The sequence below is a fragment of the Dunckerocampus dactyliophorus genome, chromosome 3 (genome assembly GCF_027744805.1).
Source record: "Dunckerocampus dactyliophorus isolate RoL2022-P2 chromosome 3, RoL_Ddac_1.1, whole genome shotgun sequence".
NCBI lineage: Eukaryota > Metazoa > Chordata > Actinopteri > Syngnathiformes > Syngnathidae > Dunckerocampus > Dunckerocampus dactyliophorus.
The window spans coordinates 25,631,868-25,659,315 of NC_072821.1; the positions used below are offsets into that span (position 1 = coordinate 25,631,868).

At 40.5% G+C, this 27,448-nt stretch overlaps 1 protein-coding gene across 8 annotated transcripts in view; it reads right to left on the reverse strand.

The window, feature by feature from the left end:
* neo1a (neogenin 1a) overlaps positions 1-22,988 on the reverse strand; it is a 195,855-nt gene extending 172,867 nt beyond the window's left edge. For all 8 annotated transcript variants that reach the window (XM_054772050.1, XM_054772054.1, XM_054772048.1 and 5 more), the window contains exon 1: positions 22,426-22,988. In XM_054772050.1, the coding sequence (XP_054628025.1) occupies positions 22,426-22,510 (85 nt within the window). In that variant the 5' untranslated portion in view covers positions 22,511-22,988. The remainder of the gene's footprint in view (positions 1-22,425) is intronic.
* Between the last annotated feature and the right edge of the window lie 4,460 nt (positions 22,989-27,448).

The following is a 27,448-nucleotide window of genomic DNA, read 5'->3' on the forward strand; positions in this document are numbered from 1 at the left end:
GCAGTAGCTATGGGTTTGATTATTCCATGTATTCCATTCCACACTTTTCACACTTTCTCAATGTCTGCCACCAGCCGCTTGCTTCACTTCTTAAGCGCAATGCCCTTTTCTCCATATTAATGAGCATTGGATGGATCAATAGAATGACAGAAAGATAGATAGCCCCGGGTAAGGTGGGAGGACATTCCCATAAGGAATAAGAAAACTAATTCCACTGGATACTGAGACTAACGTCTGAAGCCCAAAACCCCCAACCGCCATGTCATCTCGTTTAGAACTAGATCCTTTGCATGAAGTTAACTAAAAGGGATAGCTCGGATTTTTTGACATGAAGATGTATGATGCCCCATCTACAGTGTAGTGCATCAACAGTGACTCCCCACCCCACTTCGTCCCGTGAGCAGAGTTCTGGTTGGACTTTGGTGACGAGGAATGCAGTTTGAGTTTGGCTTCTCAAAACAATATGCGATCAAAAGAGTAATACATTTGCATCACAAAAATGCCTCCTCGAAAAAAAAAATCAGACCTCACAATCACTCTGTTACTTTCTCTCCCATGTTGTCACCTGTCCATTGTTGTGTATGTGTTCCGCCGTGTTTATATGCACCGCTGCGACCGACGCGGTCTTCTTCCGCACCCTTTAAGCATTCTTAAAATCACTAAACACTAATAAAACAGTGTTTCCCCATATATTCATTTACTTGTGGCGGCTGGCCACAGCTAGATTTGGAGCTACTTATTCGCCCTCCTCCAAAAACCCTTTATAGTGGGATCGTCTGTGTAGCTAGTTTAAAACAACTCATGTTTTCCCGGTCAACAAACAAACACTGAGCCTGAGTTTTTGAAAATCTCCACCCTGGGTGGAGTTTTGCCTCATTGCAAAGTAGACATGTAGCCCACACGGAACCGAATGCCTTGAATTCCTAAGAGATGGTCATTATTAAATAATGAATGAGTTCATCCTTCTTCATTCATTCATTCTTCATTGTAAAAGGCATGCTTAGGTTATATTGTAAGCGTGGCAAGACCTCGACGTGAACATTAAATTACATCCTTAGCTTTCATGCCTGCCCTCAAGTCAGTGGAAGTGGTGTCATACCACTCAGCAGCAGCTTTAAACTACATTAATAAACACACAAACACAGCAGATGACATCAACAGTTAAGTGTAGATAAAGATAATCCTACAGAAGTGGACAGAAAATATAATTTCTCCTCCTAATAGTGCGGCAAACCTGTCCTTAATCTGTCAACTGGGAGTCACACCACCTCCCAACCCACCACTTCATTGATTTTTTTCTCATTTTGCAGTTGTTTGACTGTGACAGTCTGTGGCAGGTGGATCCAACCTAAGCTAGCTGTGAGTCTGATTATTTTGGTAGTGTTTTAAGGAATACTACAAGCCACTCCCATGTTTGTTTCCATTCATTCATTCTTTTTCAGTAGCTAGGCATGTTAAACTGCGAATCACCACTATGATGCCACATTATTTACTGAGCTGACACGTCATCACCTACACACCCCGCAGTGGAAACCCTAGTCAGATTAGTGTTTATCATTCCAAACCATACCATGACAAGGTACAAATGCAGCTTCAGAAAATTCTTTCATACAGTATACATATTCATCCCTCATGCTCTTTTATCAAGTTTTTTTTTCATATGTTTCATTTGCGGGAAAGGATTAGCATGGTATTAGTGGATTTCTAATGTCAAATGTGCAAGTTTATGAGAACATTATCCACAACCAACCCATACACGTGATGAGCAATGTCATGTCATGCGATGTACAGTTTACAGTTTTCATTGCATCGTTGTCATGCGTGAATGAATGAATCAACATGTCTTGGCACGCACGTTTCTCTCATACCTCTCATTAGAAGAACTCGGCCAGAAACGAAACTTTTCATAGGAACTTAAGTGCTGACAGTGTCCTTGTTCTGACACATCCTCAGACTTATAAGTAGACAGTAATCAATATTGTTAGACTCCATGAAACTGACATGCGTAATTAAGATTTGTTTTCTTATGCATGTGGATTCTTGAAGGTCAAAGGTCATACGTAAGTGCTGTCTGCATATTTCAAAAAATGGGACAAAGAGTGATTCATTATATACCTGGGTATTTCATACATGAACAGATTATTAATTTATGTTTCTTTTAATAAAATACTCCATAAATCTCAAGGTTGTGTACAAAACAAATTTGCACTCTTCTCGGCAGCCTCCTCCTCCGAAAACACACCACCCTCATGATATGGCACTTCTCCATCATGTAGAACACAAGTAAAACATTTTAAACCATACAGACTAATTCCGCATCACTTAGCGCTTCAAATTTCACAATTTTACTCTACCACGATATTTCAAAACTATATTCTTGAATAAATCACAGTTTCGTGGTTGAATACGGTCTTTATTAGTCAAAAATCTGCATATTTAAGCAAATTTTTGTATTTTTTAATAAAAATAATAAAACTGGCTAAATGAACTAAAATACAAATAAGGCATTCAGAAGACCCATTCATAAAGATGCTGTAATGATATGTAGTATTCTACAATCGTCACTAGGTGTCAGTAACGTTACATTGATGAGACAATAGCCACTACAGGAAGTACTGAGCAGAAACCAGAAGCTCTGAGGGAACTCTGCTAACAATGCTAACACGTGTGACTCTACAGTGTATTATATCTTATTTATGCCTTATATGTCTTATTTTCTCTTATTATGTCTGCTATACAGGGTAAAATGAGTGTAAAAGTGACTATTGGGGTGTTATTTCATGTCTACAGGACTTTACTAATATTAAAAAGTAATTAGTAAGTAGTTTTTTAGTAAGTAATTCATAAACAGGTTTTCTGTGGTCTATTTACAAAAACACGGTCGGGTCTGAAAACAATTAACTACAACTAGCATAATTTAGTTCCTTAATTCTTGGCTGATGGCATTTTAACACTTTTTTTTAATTACACATCGATAATCAAAAGAATGACTATTGTCATTATCTTGGACAAAATGTCATATTGTAATTTACTCTGATTAGCTCACAACTGAGACTGCAGTCTGAGACATTAAAGGGAGTTGGTCTCTGATCAAATGAGAGACGCCAAGTTAAAGTGACAAACGGGGAGGGACATTAATAAAACAAGGCTTTTCCCACTGTGTACGCAGAGGGGCATCAACAATAGCTTGTGGTAGGGCTCTGCGATATGGACTAAAAGTCATATCCCGATATACTGTACAGCGAAGGTATTATCGGACCCATGTTCTTTGATGGAACTGTTACCGGTGACAATTATTTGGAAATGCTTTGTGACGTGGTAGTACCACAACTCAGAACCAAAGTTAACTTTGACGAACTTTAGCAAGATGGAGGACCTCAACTTTATGTGCAGAAAAAGAGCATCTTCATCAAGCCTTTCCGCAGCGTTGGTTTGGCAGGCAGGGCAGCATTGAACGGCCACCACGTTCACCTGACCTGACACCAATGGGTTTCTCTTTTTGGGGTGTAGTCAAGAACAAGGTTTATGAGAGTGAATGAATTGAAAGATTACATTTCAGATGCAGCCTCGTCCTCCGTATCTCCACGGGGATCTCCGGTCGCTCGCCGTAGCAAAAGGGTTGTGTGGCTCAAAGCTAACAGCTGCTCCCGAGTGCAAACAATGGAGCCGTGAATGAATGCGTCTCCCGCAACAAGCAAGAGGCAAGCTACAAACATAAGAAGATGAACATCCATAGCTGCACACTTGCTTCAGGGGTCGGTATGGCACAAAAACAATAAAGTACGAATAAAGCACTTTTAAACCCTAAAAACGCAGCGGAAAATACAGAGCTGCTGTAACTAGTTGCAACTTGGGCGGCGCCATCTTGAAACATGAGCCCTCCGCATCAAATCCAGTCTGTATCGATATGAACGATATGCTGTTTTTTTTATATCGTGCTTAAAAGAAATATCAATATTTTGAAAATATCGATATATCGCCAAGCCCTAGCTTGTAGGCATCTTTTTATTCTCACCACCCCTTCTGAACATGTCATTCATTTGTCATCGTGTGCAAGGTTGTGTCAGGGGAGACAAAACAAGCCCATGTCCTCATCCAAACACAGATAACGGCAACAAAACAGAAGCAAACACATTTAACTGTTCAACAAGGCTCCTTTTCCCGTCAGCCGCATCCTTATGTGGGATGATGACTATTTGGGTGTGAGTGGATGCCGCCATGATGATATATGCACAACTGCCATGGCTCCTGGCGAGCAGTCACTCAGCTGAAAGTGTGTGTGTGAGGGGGAGGAGCAAACACTACTACAGGATGATGGTACAGTAGGTGACGAGGGATAGGACGCATAGCGGGGCAATGTTGGGGGGATGGAAAAGGGGGAGCAAAAGAGCGAGAGAGCTGTATACATTATTAATGGTAGTTTGGTGTATGGAGAAAGAGATCTAATGTGGCCGTCAAGGTTGCAGCGCGTGTGTAATCGGCAAAGACAGATTCTCTCGCTGTGCCTCTTAAGACTCCCCATTTGGAGGTCGCTCCTCTCTCAGACACCCCCAGTGCTTCTCAAGCAGGAAAAGATACAGTGACCAGAGATTATCCACTCATACACCACAGTTTGTACGAAAGATAAACAAACAAAAAGCAGTGTTCATTAGTAGACAAGGGGATTATAAAGCAGGGATTATTCAATGGGATCAAATTCTTACTGGCCTTGTTATGCTTTCTAGGGAAAAGTCAAGTGCTGATAATTAGTAAGCAATTCAATTTGCTCACTTTGTTTGCCCTATTTTCAAAATTAATATTTATATTTGTCAAGATTTACACATGCACACGAGAAGAGCGTAATCACTGTATCGAAGGATGCACCAATCCACATTTTTTCCACTTCCAATGCGATCCAGATACCTGAATTCGACAGATTGCTATTCCGATACCAGAGCTTTGATTGCTTTAATATTATTATCATCACTGCCATCATGAGTGTCTACAGATGCTATACTGGAAGAATGGCGAGGAGATCGATCAACAATTGCTTTATTGTTGGTTGCAAGCACACCAAAAGAATATCAGCAAATGTAGCTACAAGAATATCAGTGAACGTGGTTGTCTCCACACATGCAGTGCCGCGCACACACACACAAGCACTCCGCCTGACACGTTCACGGCTTCAACAGACAGTGGGACTACACAGAACTGTTAACACTGCACATAACTTCTGGCCCTTTCATATGAGGCTGTAATAAACTCCTCTCTATTGTAGTGACCTGGAAGTTTTGTGTGCAGCAGGCCCTCGCTACATCACAACACGTGCTACTGTTGCCACCATAGCCTAGCTCAACTCTAAACCCCCGACATCACATCCTCTCTGCCCTCAATTCTGCTCCCCTACAGGGAGTCTTAAATGGCTCATTTTCTCTGATTACTGTATATCTACTATATTTGGTAATACAAATGTGAAAGGTGACTATATGGTTGTTATTTCATGTCTAGATGACTCTAATAATGTTAAAAAACATATTTAGAAGATTGTTAACGGGTTTTCTATACCATATGTACAAAAATATTCCATTCATAAAAAAGGAATCCTAATTTCAGGAAATTCACTTCAGGTCTGGAACCAATTAACCGCTATAAACAAGGGATTACTGTAGTGCTGAAGGTTGGTGTTGTCCGACTATTTTGTGCGGACGTCAACCGTCAGGCACACAGCGCTTGTGTGTGTGTGCGGCGTGAGTGAGGAAGGCTGCAGGACGTGTAGAGACATCTACATTTGCAGATACTTTTGGTTGTGTTTGCTGATATTCTTCAACAACAAGATGACACCACTAAAGCAAATACATTGCTTATGTTTCTGAAATCTCTGCATGTGACAGTTAATTTCCGATACATGAATTATGCTTGTATCAAAACCGTATGCTGGATCGAAACAGCCTCATCCTATATCGTCGATCAGTTTTCCCTCCATGCTTTTTTCAGGTCAGACCATCAACAAGCACAAGTGCAAAAATATATTATTATATATTTTTATGTTATCTCAAAGGGTGGCTTTGAGGCATACATATTCACTTTAAGTGCATGTTTATGTGTGGGATTACTTTCTCTTATCCTGTACCACTAAAACATGGATGCTGTGGGATTTACTTTTTGAAAAGGAATCTCAACTTGTATGCCTCACAGCAAAAGAGTATGTTTATAACAAATACAATAAATACTATTAATAAAGAACCAATGGGGGAGAGACAAGATATTACACACTTGAAACTAATACCTGCGGAAGCAGATGTAATAAGAGAAAACCTTTGGCCCAATAGTGGTGAGGGTGCTCCAAATAACTACGCCACCATGACAAATCTAATACAATTACACACAGCAGTGTTGGTGGGGTTGACAGAGAATGATGAAGCCAACATCAAACACAGTGTTGATAAATGGAAAGCAGGGAGCGGCTGACCAGAGGAGTAGCAGTAAGGAGAGGGAGGGTGTTATTGATTGCCCGGCCAGTGTTCTTGTTGCAAAAATGGAAGGGAGGGCAGAGTTCGACCTGCGGGCAAAAAGCTTTAAGTCTAGCTCCCCATGAGAAAACGGCTACTGGCCTCCAATAAGCTCCCCATTGGTCACGCTGGATTTTTGAATGACCACCTACAAGAAGCTACTACAACCAACATCCACTGTGTGCCATCCCCCTCACATAAACACAACAATGCATGCAGGGCTGATTGAAATTCTAAAGCAAGCACCGACGCCACAGGCTGGGAAGGCGATGAGCAAGGGGGGGAAGCTGTTGTGGTTCGCTAGGGTCCTATAAAAAAACAGATGCTAAATCACTTAACAGCCACTAAATTAGTTGTCTGTGAATCTGCTGGGACAAGGGGAACCTCACAGTCTGTGGACACAGTGTGAATCCGTGCCGCCTTGTTGGTATTAAATAGTAATACCACTAGAGGCTAAATGGAATGCAACACAGGGGAAGATCTCCATACAAAAGATATATTTTCACAAGCCAGAATGGTAAAGGCAATAATGGATCTCATACTATTAGAGACAAGAATGCTGACATGGAAAATTATGGCCACAGTGATAGAACGGCAAGCGCCAAAGCACATTTCCGTAGGACTACTCCGCCTCTCACAAGCAGAACAACCAAAATCAATTTATCTGAAACGAGGGCATGCATGAGCGTCTGATGACTGAGACAATGCTATATGTGCATCTTATTTTGGTAAACTGAGTTTTTCCAGCAGGATTTATCTCCACGTCTGATCTCATTTCCTCCTCATATGCTAGTAAATCCCAGGTAAAGCAGAAGCTCCGTCTGATACAGGGAGGCCAGCCAGCCCACTCAGATTGGACTCCTGGAATTAATCTGGGAAAATCCACAGCGCTAACCTGATTAGTTTGTGCTTAATCTAGGAGTTAACCAAAGATCAATTAAAATAAGGACAACATTTGGGTTCGATGCCCCATGACCCATCAATAAAACTAAGCTATTCCAAAACTGTTGCAAGTGATCACAGTCGATGAAGTGAAAGAGCGTGATTTTAGTGGACCTTACTTTGACACAAACACACTCCCGCATATTGAGTTTTGTCTGTGAGGTCTGATAGTACACATAACCTAAATCCCTACACTGGCAATCAGCACAGACGTCAGGCCACCTCAAATACGCTTACGGTCTGTTCTGAAGGACAAAACAACTTTCCCCGGAGGGCTTCTCGGGTGACAACGTAAGTAACACCGTCTGGCTGTGAGTCACGCATGCATTCCACACAGAAAAATGAGGATGTTGCTGGCAAGAGGAGTTAGTTAGAAGTAAACAAGTAGGCAATGTATTCTGTATGTTGGACTCTTCGACTCGCAATTTCTATCAGACTGTATTATAAGTTACAGGAAGTAAGCAAGTCGAGCGGACTCTGCGAGTTTCTCAACAAACAAGCTCAGTTTGTTAGGCGGTGTTCATTTGCCATTTCTTGATCAGACCTATTAGGAGCTGCCTTTGAGTAATTTTTTTGACTGAAGTCAGAGAAATCACCCAAAGCAGTCAAGTTAATTAGGAGAACAATGGCGATTCTGCACGCTTCTGTGTGAGCACAATTCATTTCCTGTCTTTATTGTACAAAGTATAGGCTCTTTCAGGAGTGGAAGAAATGCAGAGAGGCCCAAGCACCATTTACTCAGCAGGGAGAGACAGGAGATCCAGGCTTCCTAATGGCTTCCTGCATTTCACTGAATTGTTTCCTTTCAGGAAATCATATTGTCAAAGACTGATGCTGCATTGACAAAAGACACAAAAAAATTCTACAAAACAAATACTATGATTTATTTCATTATGTTTGAATGGGAAACCTACTTCCTCTCTTGTTCTCTTCTGGAGAAATATTCCTTTAAGTAGTGCTAGGAATGTCTTACAAAAGACTAAGGTGATCAATATCAATTATATCTGCGTGTCCTTCACGCAGAGGTCATTCATTCATCATGTAACACAGAATCGAAGCGTGCGTGAGCCCTAACAGATATGATTGTAATTATGCAGTTACTACTACTTCACGTAGTCAAAAGTGCAACTTTTAAGTTACACAATAAAAATGTATGATACCTCTAAGCTTTTACAGCACGCACATGAACCGCAGGTTGAGTGTGGCACAAGCAGAAACAAGACCCATAAAATCCACACTAAAGCTCTGTCCATCACGCAATTTGTGTTCTCTGAGCACTCCGCTATCTGTGTTGAGCCGGGAGTAGTCTTTCGCACCTCTGCTTTGAAGTCCAGAAGGCAAAATGGAGAAGGGACGAAGATAGAGAGCTCAATTTAGAGCCAAGAGGCTGACTACTGTGAGGTCAGCCAAATTCTCTCAGTGAAAACTTGAAATAATTTTGAACATAGTCAGAGCAAGGGATGTGGCATCGCGTGCATCCCCGACATTGCCCCACAGAGAATACCTGTGGGGCATCCCCGACATTGCCCCACAGAGAATACTTGAATCCCTGTCGCCCCCTGCCACCGTGGTCGTTTGGGGCCAAGAGGGATGCGTGACATAGCACTGGCCCAGAAACACTGCCCCGCCAGGCTGGGAATGCAGTGGCACTGTGGGGGGAGAAGGTGAGGGACAAAGAAGGGGCAAGTGGGGCTCCACTGATTCAGCATTGGGTTAGAGCTTCATTATTAAGTCCCCTGTCAGTCTGCAACAAAAAGCACCCCACAGGTCAAAAGTGGCTAATAAAACCAGAGCCCTTTATAACTCCCAGAAACGCCTGACATCTTCTTTTCAAGGGAAATGAAAGTATTTACATCTTTCATCTGAATTAACTGCTGTGTATGACAAGAGTGCCAAAACCAACCAGAATTATGCTGTTTTTCACACCTGCTTAATTAGATCATGCTGAGCTTGTTTTTATTTAGATGAGCGCTTCACAACAATATTGCATGGCATATGGCATAAACAGAATGCAGTACATATTTTAGGATCCTGCTCAGTTTTAATGTGTTTACCTGTGTGTGTGTGTGTGTGTGTGTGTGTGTGTGTGTGTGTGTGTGTGTGTGTGTGTGTGTGTGTGTGTGTGTGTGTGTGTGTGTGCAATAAAAGCCTGTTGTGCCCGCGATCAAGTGTGGTGCTTCTGACTCTCATCCAACACTACAGTAAAATTACTGACACCTAGTGGCCAGTGTAGAATACTACATATTCACACCTTCGGTGATTTTTGTGCTTGAAAATGCTTAATTTAGTAAAAAAAATAAGTAAAATTTGCTTAAATATGCATATCTTTTGACTAATTATAGGGCGTATTCAATCACGAAACAGCATGATTTTGTAAAATTAATACATTTTTGAAAAACCGTGAGAGTGAAGCCGCAAAATTCAAACCGCAAACTGGCAAGGGACGAATATCTAGAATAACAACTTTTAAATACTGTCCTGCCTCTGGGAGACAGCGCTGTAAATTTTTATTTGCTATAATATTGAAACAAAATTCTAATTTCTGTATGAAACAGCAGTGCTGTATCTCCAGCAGAGAACCTTCAGGAAAAAAGTTTGGTTAAAAATAATGTTAAAAATGTAAATGTGTGCGTAAAATACTGACATAATTTCATCCATCCTCTGCTGCAGGCCACCTCTGTTGTAATTTGACCCAACCCTTGAACCTTACTTGAATTCAAGCATATTTGAATATTTTTCATCGACGGTCAGTGACTCAAATATGAGCATCAACACAATTTGATTATGATAATGTACATTTAATACATTCTGCACTGCACTATATGTGCTGTACATAGGAGACCTGCAGTGAGTTTCTAATTAAATAGAAAATGCAATCGGAAATAAAGAAGATGCATAATTAATGAAATCACTTATCAATACGTTCATAGTGGAAGCAAAATCAAAAGGGGCCGATGCAGAGCCCAAAGTCAATTAGAAGAGAGTAAATGAAGAGACAAGTTAAACTGCAGTCATCAATGTTCATCTCCCCGTGTTCTTGATGGGACACCTCATTAAGAATCAGTTGGTAGCAGCTGGCTCTATCCCACTCCATTACTACCCCACCATGCCAAAACCTCTGCCACTGGCCCTTCTGCCCATCCCCCACTCCAAACACGTCCCTGGAGTCTCATATGACATCTGTGTCTCGGGGTCCTGTGATGGAATGCTGCTCGCCTGCTATTCCTCCGCAGGTGCTCCCTGCTGGCTGCCATCCATTTTGCAGCCATGCTGATGCTGTGTGTGAGTGACCCGTCACAGGCTGGGAGCAGGCAAGAGGGGGAGCAGGGCAGGTACAATCAAGGTTTGCGGGTTACTTGTACAGGAAACTGAGGGAACTAGTGCTGCTTTCCATCACCGTCTATTCCGTGAACCTCCAGCAAGGTGAAAATCTCACCTTTAGGAGCTTACTGCTCTGCCTCCATCTGCTTATCCATTTTACCAAGCTAGTGCTGTTCTTTCTCCTCTATGTCAGTTAGAGGAAGGTCATGGCTGCATTTAGACGCAGTTGAAGAGAGTGTGCTGTCCCAGATGTTGCTTCTCAATAGCTTTATCAAACAGACTTAAACACAGCTGCACAGTATGAGTGGCTGGAGTGATACCGCCACTGGACCAAGAACAGTGCACAACTTGAATGTCCAGAATCCAAATGCAGTGTTTCCCATACATTCATTTATTTATTCGTGGCCGTCTGCCATTAATGAATGCCGACCACCAGAAATCGCAATAGCTGTTGGGTTTTGGGATGCATCGTAACTCCACTCCGAATTCCTGGTTCACATTGAAAGCAAAAGACAGAAAGAGTTTCTTGCGTCATGCATTTACTCGGTAATCAAATACACCCGACCACGAAAGTATGCGCTGTGGGAGCGGAGATTCAGACATGCATGGCACTTCCACAAGCATGAGGAGTGTGCATTACCGTGAAAAGCAAGGTGGGGAAGTGTGCAGAACACCTCCACAAGCATGCAGCCCAACCTTCAGTTATGAATAGTGGCAGCACAAAGAAGACACAGTCGGAAGACACTTTTCCCTTGTTTGGTAACACTTCGCTTTACCGGTGAAATGCGTAAACCAGGTTAGTGACCACGCACCATTTTTGTTTTTGGATAAATGGGCCCTTGGCACATAGAAGAAATTTAAATAAAACAAAACAAACATACTGTAACTACAAAAATTAGACAATGATACAGTACCTTCCCTGCCCCTGCAACCCACCACCACAAATAGATTGTGGTCCTGTGGGAAACACTGAAATGTCACAGTATGTAATTTGCTGACGCGCCAGTGATAACTTCTGAAACTTAGCTCTAACGACACTATTCAAAACTTGCCTTTTATCACTCTCATTAAAAACTCGTCATGCAGATTATCATCTTTTCAAAAGGTCATTGACTAACAGCCACATTGGAAACAGCATCTTGTTGAATGATGTTCAATTTTCAATGTTGGCATGTCTCAAGGTTTGCTTCACACTAACATTTGAAGACAAAAGAAATGACACTGTGTTTCAGAGTGCTACTGATGGACTCATTTATTCAACTGGAAAGGGCCACAAAAGCAGAATAAAAAGAGTCGGCCAATTCCTTGACATCATGGCACTGTAATATATAGAAATACTGCACTAATTTCTAAATGTTCAGCTGCCTGTCGACCTATGTCAGCTTTGGATGAGCTCAGAGTCGAGCTCTAATAACATGGTGAGAAGTCACTGAAGTCAGCGGAGCCAGAGCCAAAGGGGTGCTCCCAATAGCACAAAGAAACCTCTATACAACACTGCACTGCTCAAAGAGCCAGTTCAGCTCCAATCTAGCTGCAGAAACAAGGGGCACTACCACTATAGCAGCAGGGGGTAGACTAAATGAAATACTCTCGTAGGCGAGAGTATCTGAGAAACAAGTTGATGTACACATCACCAGTTTGGAGCTACTGTTGATCTCAATGCAACAATCCACACTGTTAAAAGTTTAACTCTGAGGTTCAACTTAATCCAGGATGTTGCTGTGCACACTGAATCAGTGCCATGGAAAAATACCATGTAGGGCAAAAGAAAGACATGTTTATCCTTGCTGATGCCTCTACACATGCAGTATATGAATTGATATTTCAGTGTTATACAGTGGAACCTCAGTTAGTGTCAATCTGTTCCAGAAGATACGACTCAAACCGAAATGTACTCAAACAATTAACACAAATCCAATTAACCCCTTCTGGACACCCAAAAGTGTTAACACAAAACTCTTTTATAGTTTTACAATTAAAGGTTTTCCATGCACAAAACAATTTGAAATGCATTTAAATGACCATGTTTTGCTATTTCTTGAATTCAATAGTGTTCCTCACCTTCTTTAGCAAAATGCTAGCACTTTGGCTCCAAAGTGGGTTATTTTGCAGGTGTGCTTAATAAGAAAAGCAGAGACAGGTGGCATAATTGTTTTAGTTAGCGAAGACTAGTCAACCACTGCTAACATCATAAACGGGCAACAGAGCTGGGGCACAGTGACTTCCAATTCCAGTTTCCATGTTAACACAGCGCTAACAGAGACGTTTTGTGATAAGAATACTGTTTGTTACAAACAGTTGGACTCACGCAGAGTATTAATAACACGACAAGACGCGCACCACAATGTACACTAACCGGGAAATGTACAGCATAGGCTGCGATTGTTTCCTACTTTATTACTTAAAAACAGACAATTTATTTTTTGTCTAGTAAAACAATAAGATTGTGGAGGGAAAAAACAGAATGAGCGAAATAGAAAACTAACATCTTAATTCTGACTCTTGAAAAGCAGCCACTGGTATTAATGAGGTATATAAGAGACAAACACTTTAAAACCTTCAACCACAATGTGGAAATATGCCACGGTAGTATTTTCTATGCGCAGATTTAGAAATCAAAGTTCTTGACAAACCCCAAACCACATGACCATCAAATCCTCAAAAAACATTAAATTATTCTCAAACTCTAATCTGTAATTTGGCCTCTGTCTAAATAAAGACATTTAGAATAAAATGCAATACCACACTTATCGTTTGAACCACATTTCTCGCCCAAATAAAAGATTAGCACAGAAACCTTCGGACATCGGCTTGGCTACATGCTAAACAGACACCGCAGATCAAAATAGTCTTATTCGTCCTGAATTAAAACTAGAAAAATGTGGAATTTGTTGATAGTACAGCTGTTCAATCCCAGATGTGGAACATATGCTTGTATAAAACAGTCACAAACAGCCAGCCATGTCTAAAGCTGCCAGGAGCCACAGGCCGGGCACAAGACGATGGCAGCCGGCAGGATGAAGTAGCACTCACAATTGCCTCTCTGTGGCTGAGAGCCTCCACACCCTTCCAGCATATGAAGAGACCCTTTGACTGACTGGAGCCTGAGAAGTGCTCTGTGTAACACAGTCGAAAGATACTGTACCATATGAGCGTGTGCAATCTCTATCCCATTACACAATCTGCAAACCAGATGAGCTGACAAATTACTGAAAATCTCAAGCCCGAGTGGAGCTTTTGATGGATACAGGATCAATTAGTTCACCAAATCATCCTATTGGAAATGCTGTTTGAATCTTGCTCAACACTTTGAAGCACAAGCTAATTAACAACTGCACTATATCATGAGCTGCACCATTGACAAGACTTTCAGGTTAATTCATCACATCCTGGACGTCCTCCAAAAAGACAGCAGAGAATAAATTCACGTCTGAGAGCTACAGGATGCTGGCGCTCCAGCAGGTATGGTGCAATCAAATGAAGGTTATTAATCACTTAGGCTCCTATAATTTGTGACCCCAGCGGTTGCCAATACAGGATCTCACCACGTCACTATTACATTAACAATAAATTACCTTAATTGCATTTTCAGCTCCCAATAGAAAGACGAGAAGATGAAGGGAAGTACATTAATGCGAGAAAAGACATGCGGAGCAATATAAAGGTACTTTGAGAGGCGAATAATCTATGAAAAATAGTTTTTATTTCTTTGCAGTTCACATAAGAGAACAATGTCAAAGTACAGACGAGCAGAGTCCTGTTGGTGTTACAAAGGGAATGACAAAAGTGTGCTTTTTATCATTTCTTGTTGAGAAATATGAGCGTGTCAAAATGAACACAGACTCGAGACAGCCAGCCAATGTTTAAGAAATACTGACATGCGAATGTTGCTGGCCTGTATGCTGTCTGCACAAAACAGAACTCAGCATTCCCAATGATGCAATGATCAACTCATCTGTTATTCTGCTCATCCCTACATCCAATACAAACAAATTCTACAACAAATCTCAGCAGACATGAAATAAAAAAATGGAACCTTTCCCAACACAAGCCACCCACTGAATAGTGACATATAGTGGGGCTTCATGACAATACAGTGTGACATACTCGGTTTATAAAAGCACCACAGAAGCTGAAGTCGAAGGCTGGAAAGAGCCAGAACAACAATCAAGACTCTTACTGATATATAGTCTTGCTTTCAAACTGGAAACATCCTTGCACAGCATGTACATCAGCTCCAAGGACGTCTTTTCTCCCCCACAAGTCATTAAGCTTTACCATTACTAACATGCAGCAGAGCTGATTAAAATAAGAACACATTTTACTAAAGAAAAACTAAAAAAGAGTGAGGCTTCCCAATTTACATCGTATAAAAAAAGAATGTGAAAAATGTGGAATCCCTCAGGTTACAATAAAGTCGAAAAGAAGTAGACATACTGGGAACCTCCGAAAGATTTATAAACATCTTGACAGCCCTCAACTTTTTTTCCTCCCCAAAGTGCCAGCTTTTCTGTTTGGACTTAAAAGAGCAAACACATAAAGAAGACACAGACAAGTGGACTAGAAGAGCCTTCACTGCAAGTGATGTAAGACCGTCTTTCACAAAATATAAATAGCCAAAGGTGCACTAAATCATCGACACAAAGCAGCAGGAAATTTACTGTTAAAGTGTCTTGAGTCTCATCCTGCGTCCCATGTGTACCAACGTCCCTTTAGTACCTTAACTGATGGAACTACTGGACCAATAAATGGCAATAAACAAGGCACATTTTAAAGTGACAGGAGGCCAGCTGGGAAACAACATCTTCTAAATATGGAATGACTTAATGTATGGAAAAATTTATTTAAACATATCTATTAAAATCAACACAGCAAAACACTTGAAATATTACATGAGTGGAATTAGTTTCACTGCTGCTCCAAAAAAGACAATTTCACTTTACCAGAGGTGCAGCACAAGTCAAAGATTTGTCCATGAATAGCAGACTGCAATCCAGTCTGCATCTCAAATACACTGAGGGCTATTACATGATTTTTTTTAAACAGCAAGCAGTAAAACAATCAATAAACAAGGAAAAGCTGAGGAGTTTAAACTGTGGCAAGAGAGTTCGTGTAGCGTCAAATGAGTGTGCAAGCATTCAAAAACGCCACACACAGGCTAACAGCTGATGCACGCAAATTGTGCTATGCAGAGAAATGGGCCCATGTGAAATTGTGAAAGGTCTATTATTTTTACTGTGCAAATAATGGAGGCCTTGGTTGAAGCTGACTGCACAACATGTACATAAACACTGCAGTGCAATGCTTTTAACAAGATTCATTTACAACAAATGAGCCAACAGTAGAGCGTTGTTAGACAAACTAAAGGCCAATGGTCTTTTTACAGCACCACAATAGGCAAACGGAAGCTGAATTTGGGTGAAAGCAAAACCCCAGCTAACCCCCAGATGGAAGCACCAGCAGATGTGAAGCCATCTATTCAGGACATATTGATCCATGCTTCACCTTGCCAATTACACGTGATAAACTGTGACAGTTAGTGCAGACGATTTCAAGAACTGCTACCATTTTGATCCCGCAATGAACCCCTGCGCACACAGACTTTCTAGCTACAATCGTGGCAGTCCGATCAAGTTCTCACTATGTTAATAAAGTGGCAAGATCATTACTCCACCTTACATCAATAGCACTGAGCCGCATCACACTGGGCCTCCATTTGCTTATAGCAGACCAAAAGAACTTCCAATAGGGGGAGGGGAGTTCATTAGTGAGGCAGATGAATCAAACACTTGGCCAAGTGCACAGTTATCCAACTCTCTAGATGGAGGTCATTAGGACTTTATGCCCACTCTGAGCCCATAAATAAATAATCACTGAACTATACAGTCAATATGGTAGACAGCAGGTGTCTCTGCGTGATGCTCGTTCTCCACCTGGAGATGATTCTGCTATTTTAGCTGATAGATGTAAAGTGGCAACAAAGGAAACATTCTACTACGATGCAAGCATGTTGGTTGATTTGTGTGTCACATTACAAAGATTCAAAAAACAGAATTTCATACAGACTAAGGCCATATTACAGGGCTATTCAATTGCCAAAGCATTTCATAGGTCTCCCAAACAACCCAAATAATGTAAACCCTTCAGTCTGAGTGCTCGTTCACGCAGTGCTTCCTGCGCTCTGCAGGGGGCAACAGCAAGGCACACGCATCACAATGAAGCAGCAGCAGAAGAAGACGGCTTGCAATAAAATATGGCATTATGGACTATTAAAAAAAAAAGACACTGAAAATTTGATTTATAACAGCAATGGATTACAATCAATTTTAGAAAATAGAAAACTAAATATGCATTTGATCGACCAATGAGCGGACAGGATGCTATTCAGTACTCTCTCACAGGTAACCATAGAGGAAAAAAATAATACTTGCCATGTCAGATTTCCCAAAGCTATTATACATTTTGGAAAAAAAGAATACAGTGGTGTGAAAAAGTGTTTGCCCTCTTCCTGATTTCTTTTTTTTGCATGTTTGTCACACTTAAATGTTTCAGATCACCAAACAAATTTTAATATTAGTCAATGACAACACAACTGAACACAAAAACGCAGTTTTTAAATTAAACTTTTTATTATTAAGGGAGAAAAAAATCCAAACCTACATGGCCTGTATGAAAGAGTGATTGCCCCCTAAACCTAATAACTGGTTGGCCCCTTAGCAGCAACACCTGAAATCAAGCGTTTGCAATAACTTGAAATGAGTCTCTTACAGCGCTGTGGAGGAATTTTGGCTCGCTCATCTTTGCAGAATTGTTGTAATTGAGCCACATTGGAGGGTTTTCCAATTTAATATTATTTTTGTTCAGCAGTGGTTTTCATCTTGGAACTCTGCCCTGTTTCACTCAAAACTGCATTTTCATATGATGCACTTTTAATTTACTTGAAATACTACTTTACTTGAAATACTACTTGAAATACTTACTTTTGTCTATGTAAGGTCAGGTTTATTTATAAAGCACATTTACTTTAAATGCTGCTGTGCTGCACTTTATTTTGGTTGAATGCTGTTATACTAAAATAGATTTGTTCAACATAGTTTATGGAACTATGTTGTTTGTAAGTCATAAAATAAAAGCATTAAATATGTTGTTACTCTGTCAAGAAAGCATAATGGGACAGTGCATGTCCCCTTGGGCCCTTACATTTTTGAAACTGTCTTCATTACGTAGTCAAGTAGCCGTATTAGCTTAGCCATATTCGTAACTTTCTATGCGGGAAGATGATCCAAGTGAGTGAGCTATACATTGTTCATACTAATTAGTGCGGTAAAAGAAGGCATTGGCTGCTTTTTTAAGGCTGAATTTCTTGGTGCTGCTGCACAGTTTGGTTTGGTTTGGTATTTGTGGTGGCAAGTAGGCAACGGAGTCCACTGAGAAGACCTAAACATTTTAAACTCAAGAACCAAATTACAAATTTGGTTCCTCGGGGCTCGGGACTAACTTGTTTTGCTAGGAGCACAGTAACTTAAAATGTTAGGAGCGCAAGCAGAAAATTTAGGGGTGAAATGTACTTGCAAAGTAAATATTCACATTTCCTCTCATTGAAGCATACCGGTAAATGCTTCAACAATGAATGGCAACTGTTTCTCTAACCACGCTGTTTCTGGCCCCAGCTTCTGGAAGGCATCATTGGTGGCATCATATAGATTAGAACTCCAATACCGCCATTTTTTCCCCACACACATCGGCATTTCTTTTTCTTTGGGAGTTAATGTTGGTTGACAAACAAGCTAATTTGTGTGTTACTGTCCCCTACTGGCCTGAAGTGTGGACCATACGTTTTTCAGAAACAAAATAAAATCGGCAAATCAACTAGTGGGTGTTTTATGTGACTGGCAACATTTTAAATTCTAAAATAAAGTAAGGATGTTTTGTACGCCTATAGACGGTAGTTTACAGTCCAGTAGCAGTAAAGCAAATACTGTAATAGGCTATTCATGTATCTACAGTATATAGCACAGGGGTACTCACACTTTTTCAGCCTGTGGGCTACTTTGTCCCAAAGATCTACCTCCTACTATAAACATAGAGAATATATATATTTATTTTACTTATAAATACGAGTATTATATATTGTATATCAGGGGTGCACACAATCAAAATGATCTACCTCTTACTATAAAACCTACAGCATAGATAAAATCTAACCCGTAAACTTTGCACCTAATGATTAGTATTTCACATTAACAGTTTCAAAGTTTACATCCATCCATCCATCCATTTTCTATGCCGCTTCTCCTCATTAGGTTCGCGGGGGTATGCTGGAGCCTATCCCAGCTGACTTTGGGCGACAGGCGGGGTACACCCTGGACTGGTCGCCAGCCAATCACAGGGCACATATAGACAAAGAACCATTCACACTCACGTTCATACCTATGGACAATTTAGAGTCGCCAATTAACCTAACAGTTACAGTTCATCAAAATAGTTGATATTATTCAGCAATTCACAGTTCAAACCAATACGGCAATAGAAATAATTACACATAATTCCTCAATAGTTGTGTACACAAACTGAGTAATATGTCAATGAAAATAGCTACATAGCGTTCATCATGTATTACGTCCAGTTAGCATTTACTATACAGTACACATATTGCATACAACAAAATCAAAAGGATTATGCAAAAGACAATGCAGCCGTAGTCAAGGCAACATATTAAAAGGCTTTCAGCAACGGGTACATTTTCCAGTTCATTGTGAAGTAGTCGTTTAACAAACAAACTTGGAGAAAACACACATTTCTATAGCAGAGTTAATGACGTAAAGCGCAGCCATGAAACAGTTGACTTTTTTCTACTTAACTAGTCGCTACAGGTGAACAGGTAACTTTTGTTATAGATATAGGCATCTTACCGCTGAGTTAGTTTATCCGTAATCGGGATAATAAAGATGAAAGTTGCATTATCCGTGTGTGGCTGCTGACATCTGTTCTCCACTTTTTAAACATTGTTTTCACATTAAAAAAATCTAATTTCCAAGGTGTGGTGGCTTTGATTGAGTCGTGGCGCCCTGGCACAATCGATTACAGTACATGTAGCGGATACCCTATGCAGGTTTGGATTGCACTATTTAAAGTAAATAATTCATCATGGCAAGCTATACCAACCTCCTGATTTTGTATTGCATTTTTAACTATTTTTTGTATTCATTGATAATTTATTCTTAAGTATGTCAGAATGATTAATTTAGACCTGATTCCCTTACAAAAACAAAGAGAATTTATTTCGCTGGTTGAATTTTTGGCTAAAAAGTTACTGAATCGATTTCAAGTTACACCCCTACTATTTTGTGGTCATTTGTCATCAAATACAGGCATCATGTCTGAATTGAACAGTTAGAATACTACTTGAATGCTAAGTACAACACAACTAGAATACTAAGAATATATTCTTTGGCGAGTTATTCAAGCTGGCAAGCTACTGCTAGCTTACGAGCTAGGGTTGAAGACCCCTGTGATAGCGTCACTATCAAAGCTGGATGCACTACATGTTTGTTGAACAACTTAGACACACAACTAGTGTTTTGAAGACAAGACAATTATTATAATGGTAACGAGAGTAAGGTAGGCAACTGTACCCTATGAACATGACACCTTCCCTGTGGGACAAAAACAAGCTCTGAACGAACTGCGTTGCTTGTTTGTTTTTAAAGACAAAATGTCACATTTGGAGTCGGAAGACCAGAGGCTAGGCCAACCATCTAGCTAGCTAGCTAGCTGTCGCTAGAGAGACAGTGAGAGGTGGGCAAAATGTGTAAACAAAGATGGCAGAAAAGTCAAACTACAATGAGCTTCAAACATGAGCGATCACACACGCTGACATCGATAGGCTTAGACTGTGACAAGCGGTCATCAATTGACTCCACATTTTACACACTAGTTTTCATTCTCACTGTAATAAGCGACAAAGTGCATCCCTCGACAACTCAACGCGTATTTTTATCTCGCCACACATGCCCGAGTAAATAAAAAATTTACTCACAATGTATTTTAGTTGCAGTCTGGAGCCCTGTTCCTACCGAGAGCCCATAGCTAACTACAATGCACCATGTACTGTCATAGCATTAACGTATACATACAATTATAAAAACACCACAGGACACTAGCATACGTGCATTACAACAAACCTCTTTACTTTTCCCTTCATGGGACATACTTATCCTTACAAAAAAAAAATGTATGCATGCTTGATGATCAATAGTAGAGCTTACATGGTTTTACTCGGGAAATCAGTGACTTTTGGAAGGACAGGAGAAGTATACCAATGAAAACAACAGTTGTTTGGGCAGTGTTTCATCTAAGGTGGTCTGTGAGGATAAAATCCTTGTGCAGAATGCTTGTGTAAAAGCAGAGACGGTGGCCAAATGTTTACACATTTCAGCAAGTTATTTGCATTGTCCTCTGGGAGACAATCAGCACACAACTCAGTCCCAGCAGGATTACAGAGATAAGATAGGGCTAAGTGGATTTTACACAGCCAGCAGCAACTTGTTCACAAAAGGCAAACTTTTTGTGGAATTTTACAACAACTTTTAGAGCACTGCAGACTGAGAAGTTGGAAGAATTGCAGCTAAACTTCAACAAATATGCAAAACCTCAATTAAAGACCAAGTTAATCTGTTGAGTCTGTCCAAGACCCAAAGGGGACATGGCCAACTTTGGTTTAAGAATTTCTGGTCATAGTAAGAACCACAAATAAATGTGTTTTGAATAAACATATATTTTCAAGGGGGTACCCCATAATTGTAATTTGAGACTCCCTCTCTGCGTGTGGGTCTCAGCCCAATTCTCTGGAATCAATCAAACCTCCCAAAGCAACTCCCTCGTCTCCTTAATCTCCTGGTTTTATTACTTTCCAGACAGTCAGCCTGTTTCACCCTACCCCCAACTCCCTCTTTTGTAAGGATCTCCTGCACAACCAAGGAGGGGCTTTTTTCCACACACCCTCTCTCTCCTGTCTCACTTGCACCAATGCAGAGATCGGCTCCATGCACAAGCAGAACCCTGACAATCCCATCTTAATGTTCTTTATGAAGCAAAAACAAGCATTTCCAACCACATGGGCAGCCCTTTCTCACATTCACACACACACACACACAACTATGGGAAAATTGGCCAGGATGACTAGACTGCCTCTTTTTTCCAAACACATGCTTGAATGACTGCGATAACACAGTCAAGATGATGTGTGTGATAAACTCCAAGCAGGCATTTTCTGTCATTACGCTTAAAATGGCAACAGATAGCCATGGGACTCGAGCTAAGGCTGCAATCAATACCTCCTTGATGCCTTCCAATGGGCAGAAGGGGGCAGTGACATTTCCCACAACAGAACACCACCAGTTGGACTGATGGTGAAACGCTAATGAATTGGAAATCTGTTTATCCATCAGCCAAACATGTATTGACACCCAGGTAATGAGATGTCTGCTGGACTGATGGTGCTGCCTTGGCCCCTTGATAGCGAACACTAGTGACTATTTGCGTTGCATTCCACATCCAAAGTGATGCATTTGAAATACAAAGTATCACAATTTTGCTTCTACTTTTAAACTAAAAGTTTCCACACTTTTGTGGACCCCATTACATAAACAGAGAATACGAGTGAGACGTGTACCTTTGTCGACGTGCTTTGCAGCCGTGCACAGAAAGGTGAGACAGGAGAGGAGCGAGAGGAGCCCCAGAGCTCCCCGCTCAGCCATCACTTTTCACAAATAAATCTTTGCAGGCTTCACGAATCCCGACGTTTAATCCTTACACAAAAATCCCCAGTTGGTGTTGGAAAAATGCGCAAGGAAAAAAGTTCAAAGAGCCAACCAGCGAAGACTCATCCGGTGCCAGGTACTTCAAAAACAGCCCGGATGGAACATGTAGCTTAAAAGAGAGAGCCGCAGGTTAAATACACTCTTTTCTCAACTTGGTCGAGGCAGAGGTCGAAGTGAAAAAAACACCAATCAATCCATGGCCACGGAGGCGCAGCGTAAAGACAAGGTTTGTGGGCGAGGAGGCCCCAACACTCCGACTTTTTCTCTCCAATGTCTGCCACCAGCACAAACCAAGAAGCAGCTACTTGAGAGAACAAAATGTCATCCAGGCAAAGAGACGAATCTCGGCCGGCGCGAGCTCACCGCTCGCGGTCGGGACTTGAGGGAGCAGCGTGGTGGTGGAGGGTTGGAGCTTCATTGGCTCCCCGGAAAACCGGGCGTGGAATTTCCCTGAAATTTGGATCCAGGCCGCTTGTTCAGGCGAACACTGAAATGTGGGCTGGAATTTTGATCAGAACACCTTGTACTCCTTCCTTCATGTTACTGCGTGTATATGAAGAATGAATAATTTAATTATTGTCTCATAAATGCTATCGTGCCTGTTTTTAGGGGTAAAGAGGGCAGGGGTGAAAGGTGCAGCTCAATAAATCTGAATATTTAGTTAATTTAGTTTCTGTAGTCAGTTTAAAAAAATACGACTCAATAGAGTCACTATCAGGGGTCTGTACCTCTTTGATTTGATTTTATTTGATTTATTTGAACATTCCATTTCACTTCAACATACTGTACATATCATAATTCATAGTAGGAAGAAGCAGAGCTTATTCATCCTATCTCCTCTTTGTTTCACATCAATTGCTAATACAGTTCACATCAGTTGCTGGTACATTTTTTCATTTCCCTTTCAACATGTTCCCTTTGCCAGTTCTAAATAACACGAGGAAATGATAAAGCAATATAACAATGTGTTACAATGAAGTTGAGGTTTTCTAAACCTGTGTGGACAAATTTCTGTAAATTGCATAAAGTGCAGTTGTCATATAGCGTAGCATAGTATTTCCCTGTGGTTCGTGATTCTTCTTCCTTATACTTTGTAAACATCAACTGCTTGTACTGTTTCTTGAAATGGCTCATTTTAGTGCATTGTTTGAGTTCTTTACTAAATCCGTTCCATAATTTGATTCCACATACTGATATATGTTGAAGGTTTTTAGCGTTGCACTAGCGTATAAATGTTTTAAGTTAAATTTTTTCCTGAGGTCATATTTCTCTTCTCTTGATGAGAAGAATTGTATGGTGTTTTTGGGTGGCAGGTTATTTTTTGCTTTATGCACAATTTTAGCTGTTTGGTTTACCCGGTCAAAAAATTTTAATAGTTGTGATTTTAGGAATAGAGGTTTGTATGTTCTCTATAAACAGAATTATGGCTTATCCTAACTGATCTTTTTTGTAGTACAGTTAGTGAGTGAAGTCCACTTTATAGTTATTTATATTTTGCCTTATTCAGTATAGAAGTATTTCTTGCCACTTTATATTGTATTTTTTTAATGTGGGATTTCCAACTCATTTTGTCGTCTATTATAACGCCGAGAAATGTATTTTCATCATTTCAGTTTTACTTAAGGCCCTGTCACACCTTGACGATTTAGCCAGCTTACGCCAACGTATGAAAAATTTGGCCAATATGCTGGCGTATGTCGAATAAGTTATGGGTAAGTTTTGTTTAAGTTAAGAGCACGCCGGCATACGTCGTAGTACGTCGTTCAAAAATTTTGTGCTTGCACAAACAAAACTTTTCGACGTTTGTCAACGTATGATTCATACGTCCCGCATACACGGGCAATAAGTTATGCGATCGTTGACGCCCGTTCACACACGTTATTCGTAAGTTACGCACAAGTCGTAATACGTCAAGATACCTTGAGACAAAACTGTGTCTTCTTGGCTCGCTTCTTGGCAAGGGTTGGCTGAGAGGAGATGGAGGCTGTTGTGTTTGCAGATACAGTACATTATGCTATGCCTTGTAGGAACTCCATTTTTAAACTGCTACATGCTTGACCAGTAGAGGACACTGTGACACTGGGAATGGAACCAACAGGAGGGGAAGAGGCGTTACAACCTGCGTCATCTCCATCAGAGTGAAAGTGGGAGGGGGAGGCTGTGGGTGGTGATGGATCCTTCTTACATCCACGTCCTCGCCCCTCGGCCTCCGTCACTGCCCTGATACTTCTTGGCAGCGGTCTTCGAAAATTTTTTCGGCATGATGGTGATGTTGACACTGCAATGTCTAGTGAGGTGAGTCATCTGTGACTTTTTTTATTAGCTCTTGTGTACTTTATCCAGAACACAATGGGGTACTATCATCTGCAAATAATACTAGCTTTAGGTATTTTGCGGCTTTACAGATATAATTTGTAGGTTGAACAGTTTTGGCCCCAGTACTGAACCATGGGGTATGCCGCATGATATATTTAAGCTTGTTGATGTATATTCTCTTAGCTTCACATATTGCTTCCTGTAGCGTTTTACCCAGTTCAAGACTAACCCTCTTATTCCATAATTTTCTAGTTTGTTAATTAAAATATAGTGATTAATTGTGTCAAATGCTTTTGTTAAGTCATAAATACTGCAGCTGCTCACTCTCTGCGGTCTATAGCGCCGGTAATTTCCTTAGTTATTTCAATTTGCGCCATGGATGTTGAAATGTTCGCTCCGTGAGTAATTTATTCTTATTTATACATTTATCTAATCTGTTGCTGAATAGCTTTTTGATGAGTTTAGAAAATTGTGGCAATAAAGAAACTGGTCAGTAGTTCGTGAATTGATGTTTGTAGCTTTTGTCAGCTACAAAAAAGTAGCTACTTTGACTAAAAGAAAGGAGAGCTGAGCTATTTGTTTTATTTATATGACTGACAAAATTTCAATTGTACTTTACAGTGTACTATATATACAAAGAAGATGCCAACACAAGCAGTGCGGTCATAGTCTTTTGCTGTTTTGTGGTAATTTGACATTAAACAGAGGCAAAATGTCTGAATTGAACAATTACAAAAATACTAAGAGCTGAAACAAATGTTCTTTGACCCTGTTGGTGAGCTACTCAAAATCAGGTGGCGAGCTACCTAGATAGTGTTGGAGACCATCCATCCATCCACTATGCCAAGAGTGAAATATTTCTAGAATGTATGCTTTACTGTCTTAATAATTTTGGTGATTATAGATTACAGCTACCTTCCCAAATTCAGAGGCTCATAAAATTTGAAAAAAAAGTCAAAACGTTGAATACAGTGGGTCCCCGCACATTAAAGGATTTTTGGTCCATTTTTACTTTTTTTTTCTCACAAAATAGTCAGCTTTTCACAATTCCATACACACAAGTTATACACAAGTTCTTGATGATAACCGATGACACGTTTTATAATAGAAATAAAACCAACAAACTACATTAATTATAATAATTAATTATATAATTAAAATAATTAAATAATTAATTAAACTAATTATAATAATTAATATGATTGCTCCTCTAGCAGTAATTAATGGTAGCTGCCACCTTACACAATAGAAACAATCAGAAGGACTTGAAACAAGACTGGAAATTGCAGTAATACAGCAGTGGAACAAGCACAAATGCTCAGTGTGAGTGCAGGCCTGTAGCAACCAGGAGAGGGAGGGGGGGAATTGTGCCCAAGTCCAGCATGGTACGAATGGTTTAGTGTGAGTACGCCATTAAGGCTGGATTCGTTTTTTGCGTAGTCACTATGCCACACCCTCCAACATTGTTTTGAGTTTTACGTCGAGGTTGAGCGTGTGACCTGCAATTCTCTGCTGAAATGCTAGGGGAGGTGTTTTCTGGAGAGTCAACTCAGTGATCGACCATGACACTCATCAACCAGTTAGCTTGTTAGCTTTCTTTGTTGCAAGCAAACAATGGCAATTAAAGAGAGCCGGGGAGTGGTTTTGGAGCTGGAACTAATCGACTGCTACAAAAGTCAGTTTTATTGCAAATGTTGATCTGAAATTGCAGAAGGCATTCTGGTGTTCTCTTTTTCGTAGACCTCTGGGGCAGTTGTGATTGAGCCCTAAAACTAGTAGAGGAACATAGTCAGAGGAAAGAGTATATCCCATTTATCCCTTACAAAAATTTCCCTTTCAAAGACCAAGCATCTTAATTCAGTAATAGTTCTGCATTTCACATCATCTTTGTGGGGTTAAACAAGTTTTATTATGATATACATGCCCATTGCGGCTGTCATCATAATTACAATATGGTCTGGTTTAGAAATGTAAAATACAGGGGCCTGTGTCTGTAACTTAACTCAACAGATGACGTCACATGGTGGCTGGAAATCAGAAGAAAGGCTTAAGTAGCAAAAATAGTCCCCTAAGCTTCGTACGAAGTTGCCTAACATGATCCCCGGGACAGTGTGTATTGTATTTTGGCAGGGGATGAAAAGGACGATAAAAATCACAGAGACTCTAATTCTAAGGAGAAGCATAATTTGTGGCTTTTTATAGCAAACATGTTTTATCTCCAGCAAATATTTGCAGTTTCATGTTTGTAGTCACACAAAATGACCGGTCTTCAGAGGGATTTCGATGAAGCATAAAAGCCTGTTGATGTCAAACCAAATCACCTTTTTGCTGCATCAATGGAACAAAGCTTTTCACTTAGAAACACGGAACAGCTCCCTCCACTGGTATGACAACCCCACCACACATTCATCACATCCATGTACCTCCAGCTTTGCTGGACCATGGCGTGCTTCAGGGCTCACACTTGGGCTCAGTTATGTACTAGGCATGGTATTTTCATTCAAACGTTTATGTCCATGAAACTGGCGACATGAGACATACTGTACAGTATATGCAGGA